Consider the following 9717-nt stretch of genomic DNA (forward strand, 5'->3'; position numbering starts at 1 on the left):
GGAGGGCGGAAGGGGCCGCTCTTTGTCGCTGCTGGAGCAGGACGCGGCCGGAGAGCGGGTGAGCGAGGCGGGCCCGAGCAGGGGCTTGGGGGGGGGCCGGATCCCCCGAGCCCCCCCGTCCGGCCCCTTCAGGCTCCTCCCCCCAGGGCCCATGGGTCCCCCATGGCCTCTGGCCCAGACCGTGGGGGAGGGGGGCTATCCCTGAGTCCCCCCCCCCTTGTTCTGTGGCCCAGTCCATGGGGGGCGGTATCCCAAAGTCCCCCCCCCCACCAATGGCTTCTGGCCCAGTCCTTGGGGGGGGGGGCGGTTACCCCTGAGTCCTTCTCCCGCATGGCCTCTGGCCAAGTCCGGGGGGGGGTACCACTGAGTCCATTCCCCCCATGACCTCTGGCCCAGTCCCGGGGGGGTACCCCTGAGTCCTCCCCCCCCAATGGCCTCTGGCCCAGTCCGGGGGGGGGGGTACCGCAGAGTCCCCCCCCCCATCGCCTCTGGCCCAGGCCATGGGGGAGGGAGGTTACCCCTGAGTCCTCTTCCCCCCCTCCCCTTGTCCTCTGGTCCAGTCCATGGGTGGGGGGGTTATCCCTTAGTCCTTCCCCCCCCCTTTGTTCTCTGGCCCAGTCCATGGGGGGGGTTACCCCTGAGTTCCCCCTGCGTCCTCTGGCCTGGCCTGGGTCGCCCCCCCTGCCTTAGCTTTCTCCCTCACCCCATGGGGCGGACCTGGCTGCTCATCTGTGTCTGTGGCTCAGTGGGGATGAGGCCCCAGAAACACCTGCTCTGAGGCAGCCCAGGTGGGCGGGTCTGGGGGGGCCAAACCAGCAGAGTTGTGGCAGCTCGGCTCAGACATCAGCACCGGTCGGACTCCTGGGTTCCCGGCCCGGCACTCTCATGGACTCGCCACTGACAGAGCTCGCAGTCAGGAAACCCTTGGCTTACATTTCACAAGCTGTCTTGTGTGTGTAGGAGCTATTCCTGGTATTTTGGTGGGTCACACCAAAATGGTGGCTATCCACCAAAGTAACTCTAGGTGGCGGATTTACTCTACCTAGGAAGATTTAAGATGCAGAGGGCTTTCTCCACCAGCTTCTAATAAAGTGAGCTCAGGTTCCCAAACAAACACAGTTAGTAACAATCTTTTGCACTTCCTTCAATTTTTCATTAAGTAAGTTTATGAATATGATCATATGATACAATAGCAGGGGACTGGACTCTGACCCAGGAGGTCCCTTCCAGTCCTATGTTCCCATCCTTACTCAAAAAGGCTGAGGGTTTATTAGCTTTCTCTTGCATGCCTTTTGCTCTACTGCCTTGATTTACAAAGTCAGCCAGGTGGAATGTTATTTATTATTTCTAGTGTAGTAGCTCCTAGGGCCTGATCCCAGCCCCGTTGCGCTAGCTGCTGTAGATGCAACAATGGCCCTGCCGTAGAAAATTTACTCTCTGCCTCTGGATGTAACCATATGTGATGGCAGACTCCCCCTACCCTGAGATATATACAATTCAGGATATAGAATTCAGACAAGAGCTCTCGCCTGCTGCTACACCTCACATGCTGTAAAGATACACACCTGGGTATCTGACACTAAGCTGTCTGGCAGCAAGGGGATTGCACATACCCTGCTGGGCGTGTGTGATTTAAAATAAAAGTCGCTGCCATCTTGATTTAAGAACACAAGAACGGCCATACTGGGTCAGACCAAAGGCCCATCGAGCCCAGTATCCAGTCTACTGACAGTGGCCAATGCCAGGTGCCCCAGAGGGAATGAACAGAACAGGTAATCATCAAGTGATCTATCCCTGGTCGCTCATTCCCAGCTGCTGGCAAACAGAGGCTAGGGACATCATCCCTGCCCATCCTGGCTAATAGCCATTGTTGGACCTATCCTCCAGGAACTTCTCTAGTTCTTCTTTGAACCCTGTTATAGTTATGGCCTTCACAACATCCTTTGGCAAGGAGTTCCACAGGTTGACTGTGCTTTGTGTGAAAAAATACTTGCTTTTGTTTGTTTTAAACTTGCTGCCTATTAATTTCATTTGGTGACCCCTAGTTCTTGTGTTATGAGAAGGAGTAAATAACACTTCCTTATTTACTTTCTCCACACCAGTCATGATTTTATAGATCTCTATCATATCCCCACTTAGTCATCTCTTTTCCCAGCTGAAAAGTCCCAGTCTTATTAATCTCTCCTCATACGGCAGCCGTTCCATACCCCAAAGCATTTTTGTTGCCCTTTTCTGAACCTTTTCCAGTCCAATATATCTTTTTTGAGATGGGAATACTGCACACAGTATTCAAGATGTGGGCGTCCCATGGATTTATATAGAGGTAATATGATATTTTCTGTCTTCTTATCTATCCCTTTCTTAATGATCCCCAACATTCTGTTCACTTTTTTGACTGCCGCTGCAGACTGAGTGGATGTTTTCAGAGAACTATCCACACTGACTCCAAGATCTCTTTCTTGAGTAGTAACAGCTAATTTAGACTCTGTTGTTTTATATGTAGAGTTGGGATTATGATTTGGGCCCTAATCCTCTTTTAATGTCAGATGGAGAGCTGTGAAATCGGCCCCATCTGCTTTGGACTTGACTAATATTAAATGGGTGACTACTAGCTTGTTTTGATTGTTTTTTAATTTCATTAGGACTTTGATCGCAAATCAAGTCAGCTCCTCTAGCTGTGATTCAGCCTGGGGTGACTGAAGATTTTGGATCTTACAGGTAAAGCTGAGCCTTTTTGAACAGGCGGTCTCTGTTAAAGGGTCTGGTGAGGTCAAAAGACAGGCAGATGTTAAATGCATTTGGACACCTAGAGTTGTGGATATTGGTTTGTAGCGGAAGGAGTCTGAGCCTCACTTGCTTAGAGACCCAGGCTGTGGAGGTTTCGAACTGGCAGCCGAAGCCACGATTAAAACTCGGCAGCCTTGCAAATTCTACTCACTGTATCTGGCTTACAGCGGTGCTATTGACTTTGAGCAGAACAGTGTATTTGGATGAATGTCTGAAAGCTCCTTGGTTTTTATGCAATGAGCTGGCAAAGTTCGGGGCGTCGAGCTGGATCATGTGCTGTAAGCAGTACAACAAGGTCTATGCAGAAAAAGTTGATAGCTTCTCTCAAAGTTGAGGGGTTCTGATTTTTTGGGAGGCTGGGGCCTGTATCTCAGGAACCCCTTGGTCAAATGGCTCCAAATTTGTATCACTCACCCTACCCAGTATCCCCATGAGGCACACCACGTTGCAAGACAGCCTGAGTAGCCATGCGGATTTTGCAGCACTAAGAGTCAAACTTTATCCCGAAAGCTGGTCATAACCTTAACAACAGCAGAGGCCGGCGGCTTGCTGTAATTCCTCAGGGCCGATATTTCCCTGCCAGCTACACCAGAACAGTTCCTGCCTTTAAGTTAGGATCCCCCACTTCCCCCTCCCCGCCTTGCTTTCTCACACCCTACCACCTCTCCTCTTTTGCAGTTGCCTGAGCTCACACCAACAGGAGGGGAGGGCGTGGGTGGGAAAATGCCCGACCGCGACAACTACAACAACGGCAGTAGCAGCGATGAGGCGGGCGCCAATTCCGACGACATCTGCCGCGACTTCCTGCGCAACGTCTGCAAGCGAGGCAAGCGTTGCCGCTTCCGGCACCCCGACATCAGCGAGGTCACCAACCTGGGCGTGCGCAAGAACGAGTTCATCTTCTGCCACGACTTCCAGAACAAGGAGTGCGTTCGCCTCAACTGCCGCTTCATCCACGGCACCAAGGAGGACGAGGACTGTTACAAGAAGACGGGGGAGCTGCCCCCACGCCTGCGCCAGAAGGTGGCGGCTGGGCTGGGCCTCTCCCCAGCGGACCTGCCAAACAGCAAGGAGGAGGTGCCGATATGCAGGGACTTCCTGAAGGGCGACTGCCAGCGGGGAGCCAAATGCAAGTTCCAGCACTTGCAGCGGGAGTACGAGTATGAGGCCCGGGTCATCGCGGCCCGGGAGCCGGGCATTGCCACCACCGTGCGCCGCTATGACCCCTACGACGTCATGTACGACCCCGACCGCTACGACGACCACGACCCGGTGCTGAAGCGGAGGCGGGTGGACGGGCTGCACTTCGAGACCTACGAGTACAGCTTCACCAGCCCGCGCACGGTGGAGTACCGGCTCCTGGAGGAGGAGAACGTCCTGCTGCGCAAGCGCGTGGAGGACCTCAAGAAGCAGGTCAACAACCTGCTGGCGACCAACGAGGTGCTGCTGGAGCAGAACGCCCAGTTCCGGAACCAGGCCAAAGTCATGACTCTCAGCTCCACCGCCACGGCCACCGAGCAGACCCTGGCCCCAACCGTGGGCACTGTCACCAGTTATAACCACAGCATTGCCCAGACCCACACCACGCTCAGCAGCCAGGCCCTTCAGCCACGGCCTGTCACCCAGCAGGATTTGGTGGCTCCGGCCGGAGCCCAGGCAGCACCCCCCACCAACGCGGCACCCCCCATGAACCCGGAAATCACCCCGCTCTCGGCTGCTCTGGCTCAGACCATTGCGCAGGGCATGGCTCCTCCAGTCTCCATGGCGCCCGTGGCGGTCTCGGTGGCACCCGTGGCGGTTTCGATGGCGCAGCCGCTGGGAGGGATAACCATGAGCCACGCCACCACGCCCATGGTGACCTACCCCATCGCGTCGCAGAGCGTGAGGATAACGGCCATGCCGCACTAACGCCCCCAGAGGGCCCCGCGCACTGCCGGGGGCCGGTGCCGTTCCGAGCCGCCCCCGGCAGGCGGAGGGGCTGCTTCGCTGGCAGGACTTGCTCCTTCCTTTGGGGAGACAGAAACCGAGGAGGGAGAGAATTGAACTGAAACCCTTGGAAACCTCTCTCTCCTTCCGGAGAGGCCTTTTAGGGGGTGGGCTTTCCACCCTGGAGGCGAATGACTTGGATTTCCCTTAACCCCTAGCCGCCATGCGTGGTCTTCCACAAGGCAGCAGAATTCAGGGACGAAGGGCTTTAATGCCACATGATTCGAAGGGTACAGTAACCTTAGAGCCTTTGCCCGTCGCGTATCTTTGCCCGAATACCTGCCCCTCTGTACCCGCTGCGCTAGCCCCTCCATAGCCCTGCGAGTTCAGGAACTCAGTATATCGCCTGGCTATGGCAGTATCATTTCACTGACAGGACACACCAGAACGAGGCTGTAGGGAAATCACCCCCCAGGGCGGGATCCCCTGGCTTGCTGCTCTCTAATAGAGACACTCCTGGGCTTCCCTGGGCTCAGGCAGAATCAGGGAAGCGAGACCCGGGGGACAGCACCTCCCCCAGAGATGGCAGAAAGGCTGGCTCCGTCTGGCAGCCCTCTCCTAGGGGGAATGGCCCTGGGGCAGCTTTGCCTGGTGATGAAATGGTTAAATCCCCAATAGGATTTGGGCTCATATGTAAACTCAGCCCTGTTGCTTTAAAACAGGGCAACACAACTTAGACTCTAGGAAACTGTCTCTACAGTGGCCTTGAGAGCATCCCTGTTCCAGTCACCCCTCCAGGGAGAGGGTGGTGCATTCCTAGGACCATCCGAATCCCAAAGAGGGGTGGGGGGACTTGCCAATTCCAGCAGATGTTGTTGCTGAATTGCTCTCAAACCCCAGGGTTGGAAATAAACCCAGCCGCACCCTGCAGCCTGGTGGGGGTGGGGCGCTAGTTAAATGTGATAGCATCTGACCCCGCTTCGCCTAGCAGCTTGTGGGGCGGGGATTGCATTCTACTTGAGGTCATGGGTTGAAATAAAATCATCTCTGTTGCTGTTTGAATTGTCAGGGCTTCTCCAGTCACCTCCCGAGGCATGGCATAGCTCGCTGAAAGGAGACCAGGCTTGGACAGCGATCCTGCCAGGCCCCTGAGCACCCTCCATTCCCCTGATGCCTGCTGAGGTGCTCGGCAGACCTGTTCATCAGTTCCCTCTGGAGCTGTTGGGATTGGCAAATGTGAGCAAATCCACCCGTGCCCTGAGCAAGCCCTCACACCCTTCGCCATCCACCAGCCACTTCTGTGCCTGAGCCTCCCCAACCCAAGACTACCATCTGCCTCTTACGGCCATTTACTCTGTTCACCCCGTTCACACGTCCTCAAAGGAACCTGGTTCAAAGAGACCCCTCCCTCCCTCGTATGCAGTATTTTTGTTTCTAAAACCGAAGCTCACCCACGGGTCTAGAATAGCTTTTGCGTAGTTATGCCTGGGTTTGATGTTTTTTTTTTTTTTAAGGAGAACTTAAAGAGTAGGAGAATGCTTTACAGCAGGAGCTCTTTCTAAGGGTGCTGAACTTCGTAAGTCTAGCGTTTTAGTTCTGTGACTACAGTGTAAAGTTTTCAGCTATTAAAAGAAAACGTACAGCCCCTGACCGATACATTCTGGTGTTGACACTCGCTCTTTAAAGCGCTGATCAGCCACCAGATGGAACGTTTGCCTTTCATCTGAGCACATGCGAGCACTTTACAGAGGGATGGGAAGTCTATAAACCCCACTGAGATGTCGGTAAGGCCTACGTGGGCACCACTGAAATGCAGCCACCTCTGGGGTGAAATGCAGTAGCTGACAGCATTGCTACAAGGGGGATGTGCCCTGGCATCTTCAGTAGCTGAAAGAAAGCAGGAGCTCTGCTTTACATGGCAGCACCACGTTGGTGCATGGGTTCCTTGCGGAGTCAGGAGACCGCCACCTACTGGATTGCTCCAGGCCCTTCTCGCAGCTTGCTTGGAGGTCTCCCATCCCAGGGCTGAGCTGACCATGGCTCCTCTTAGCATGTAATGGGCCCTGACCAGTCGCAGCGCAGAATGGTATCCTGGCTGGCCTGTCACCCCTGCACTTGGGAGAGCCTCCTGCAAACCAGCGTGCTCAGATCGAGGCGCCGAGAAACCAAAACTCTCAACCGCTAGGACGATCCCTTTGTGTCCGTTGTCTCTCTCTCTCTCGATGAGCACTTCTGCCCACAGTATAGCTCTGGTGCTCGGCAGCGTTTTCCAGTTTTGTCCGTATAATGTGCTACATCTTCATTAGTTTAAGACCCTTTTCCCCCGGTCTCTAGGAAGAAGATTGGGTTAAGTGACTGAGCCGGCAGGGAACCCTGATAGTTGTTCCACCATGCGCGGGGCACTGAGATCGGCATTTAGCAGCTGCCTCCCTGCCCAGGTAGACAGAGCAGGGCCCGGGGGGTCACTGCTGCTCCTGTCCTCAACCTCAGTCCCCTTCGGTGCTGGCTGTTACCTCCCAGTGACTTGGTGAAAGCTTACAAGGGCCACTCCCCCTTCTCCGCAGGAACAGCCCTAGCACCCTTGGGGGCTCCTCCAGAGAGGTGCAGTGTGGTAGAGTTGGTGCATTGTTGGGGGGCTGGGGGGATTGTTTGCGCATGGAAGTGATGGCACTTGGCGCTCTGTTCCAGCAGCTCTGACCTCATACACGGGACAGCAATGGGAATGAAAAGGGGCTCTCCAGGGGACAGACGTGACAAGTGTGAGACTGTACATGTACAGGCCTCTTATTGGTGATGGCCCGTCCCCCAGGCTGCTGCAAAGGGCCCATGGTTACAATTTCCTTTTGCCCCAGCTCTGCATTGTTACCCCCTGGGATAAAGATCTTCAGATGCCGTAGCAGGGAGACTCCATCTGGTCTCTCATTGTGCTGCAGCCAGGGGGTGAGGAATTAAAGCCCTTGCTCATTTCTGCTTCCCCCTTTTGTTTACACGCAGGCAGCTCCTTGGAGCTTCAGTGCCCTACACTCCTGCTGTCTGCAGTCATCGCCCGCCAGGGCCCCTTTCGGCCCAGCCCCTCACAGAGAAGTCATACAGCCATGCCCTAGGTGAATAAAGTCCAAGACCCAAACAGATTATCTGGTCTGACCCCCCATATAACAGAGGCCAGAGAACTCCCCCAAACTAATTCCTCCAGCAGAGCTTTTAGAAAACCATCTAATCTTGATTTAGACATTGCCAGTGCTGGAGGATCTCTCGGGACCCTGCGTAAATTGTTCCAAAGGTTAATTACCCTCACTGTGTCAAATGTACACTTTATTTCCAGTCTGAATGTGTCTGGCTTCAACTCCCAGCTGTTGGATCATGTTATTCCTTTGTCTGCTAGACCAAAGAGCCTGTTACCAAATATAGGGACTTACAGACTAGTCTCTTCTTAACCCACTCTATGTTCAGTGAAATGACACACGGAGCTCAATTTGTCTGTCTGGGTAACTGACAGCACTGGAGCAATGCTCCCCCCTTGGAAATAGTCTTCCTTAGGGCGAGCTTGATCCAGGTGGGAGCTCAGAGACTGGTGAGTTGTTCACGTCTGTGGTGTTTGCAAGCTGCTTGTGTGACTTTACCCCAGTGGTGGGGTTTCCAGCTGGTAGCCTGGTTCCCTGTACGCTTTGTATCTTGCCCCACCTGCCTGGAGCGCATGGTAACAAGACCCCCCTCACAGTCAGTGCAGCTCTGTGCTAGAATCAGCCGGGCACTACAGAGGTGTGCAGAGTACATCTTGGCTGGACACTGCTCTTTGCAGATCAGTGGTTATGAGAGTAACGTGTACTTGGAGAGAGCCCAGTTCTGCCCCAAAGCTTCCAGTAAACTACACACCCTTTGCTGCTGAAAGGCAGCCAACACGAGGCACCAGCTCAGCCCTGAGAGGCTGTACCTGGGGGCCTGGAAGATCTGTGTAATTGACTAACCTTCCCCCCTATCAATTTATCTAACCTGACAGACTCATTGGATCTACCTGAGATTCCGATTTGTGGTTCCAGGGAGTCTAAGCATTGGAGTCTTTGTGTTTAGGCCTTTAAACCATTGCTCCTGGCAATGGATCCCTGCCCTTCCTGCCTTTACACTGGAAGAGCGCGTGCTTACTTCAAACTCAGGTTCTGGGTTGCTCTGGAAATAAGTGAGAATGTGGGAGGGTCTTATCTGTAATAAACTGGGAGCAAAAGCCCCTGCCTTCCCCCACTGCCATCTGCTCTGATGCGCCAGCCCCAGCCTTTGTTTCTAATACACTGCTGCAGGCAGATGGCACCAGGCCTACCTTAGCGTGGGGGTTATTTATGTTCCAGCAACTGGATTGGAAGCCTGGTAAGATATCGCCAAGGCCCAAGGGATGAACTTTCAGCTGCGATGGTGTATTCAGTCAATCAGAGCTGGCTTTAAATCCACAGGGTTTTGTTTAACTGGGGAGGCTCTAGGCCAGCAATGCAAACACGTAACTGGAGCAGCAATTATCCTGTTTTCAGACGAGTCACTTAGCGCTCACTTTTACAGGCGTAATATTCAGAGTGAGCCTTTTTCAACTGCTGGAGGCTGCAGGCGTTAAGTGGCCAGACAGCAGAGGACGTGTCTAGCTCTTTATGAAACACCTTGGAAAGTGCGGCCATTCAGATTGAGGGCACAAGATGGCGTAATTCTGTCCTATCACTGTAGGGTGGCTTAGATGGAAGCATGATTTCTTTTGCTTTGTAAAGAAAGTCTGCTCTATCTTGGACTGTAGCTGTTAAAACGGGGGATTGGAAAGCCAGACACGTGGGTTTTTGTTTCCCAACTTTAGGGAGTGCGGCCAAGTGGTTAGAGCAAGGGATGGGGAGCTAGCATTCCTGCCTTCTACTCCTAGAGTAGTGTTTGGCACAGTGTGTGACTTTAGGAAAGCAGGGAGTAGAAAAGCCCAAATCACCAGATTGGGGTATTCATCCCTTCCTTGGAACAGGTGTTTTATAGCCCCACCTC

The 9717-nt window shown here is 53.9% G+C and overlaps 1 protein-coding gene across 5 annotated transcripts; it reads left to right on the plus strand.

Annotated features, from left to right (window-relative positions):
* On the plus strand, positions 1-6363 carry ZC3H10 (zinc finger CCCH-type containing 10). Of its 5 annotated transcripts, XR_013348472.1 has the most exons (4): positions 69-2323; positions 2643-2718; positions 3466-5003; positions 5783-6363. XR_013348472.1 is itself a non-coding variant. In XM_077838578.1 (3 exons), the coding sequence occupies exon 3, from the start codon at positions 3511-3513 to the stop codon at positions 4693-4695; it is 1185 nt and encodes a 394-aa protein (XP_077694704.1). In that variant the 5' UTR covers positions 1-58; positions 2643-2718; positions 3466-3510; the 3' UTR covers positions 4696-6363. The 5 variants fall into 5 exon arrangements, 4 of the variants coding, with proteins under 4 accessions (XP_077694704.1, XP_077694705.1, XP_077694703.1 ...); XM_077838578.1 differs by lacking the exon at positions 69-2323 and adding an exon at positions 1-58 and having other exon boundaries at positions 3466-6363; XM_077838577.1 differs by having other exon boundaries at positions 3466-6363.
* Positions 6364-9717: the final 3354 nt, after the last annotated feature.

Source organism: Eretmochelys imbricata, chromosome 20 (assembly GCF_965152235.1).
Source record: "Eretmochelys imbricata isolate rEreImb1 chromosome 20, rEreImb1.hap1, whole genome shotgun sequence".
NCBI classification, from domain to species: Eukaryota; Metazoa; Chordata; order Testudines; family Cheloniidae; genus Eretmochelys; species Eretmochelys imbricata.

Coding starts and splice junctions, on each gene's coding strand:
- ZC3H10 (XM_077838578.1), top strand. CDS start 3,511: ATGCCCGACCGCGACAACTACAACAACGGCAGTAGCAGCGATGAGGCG.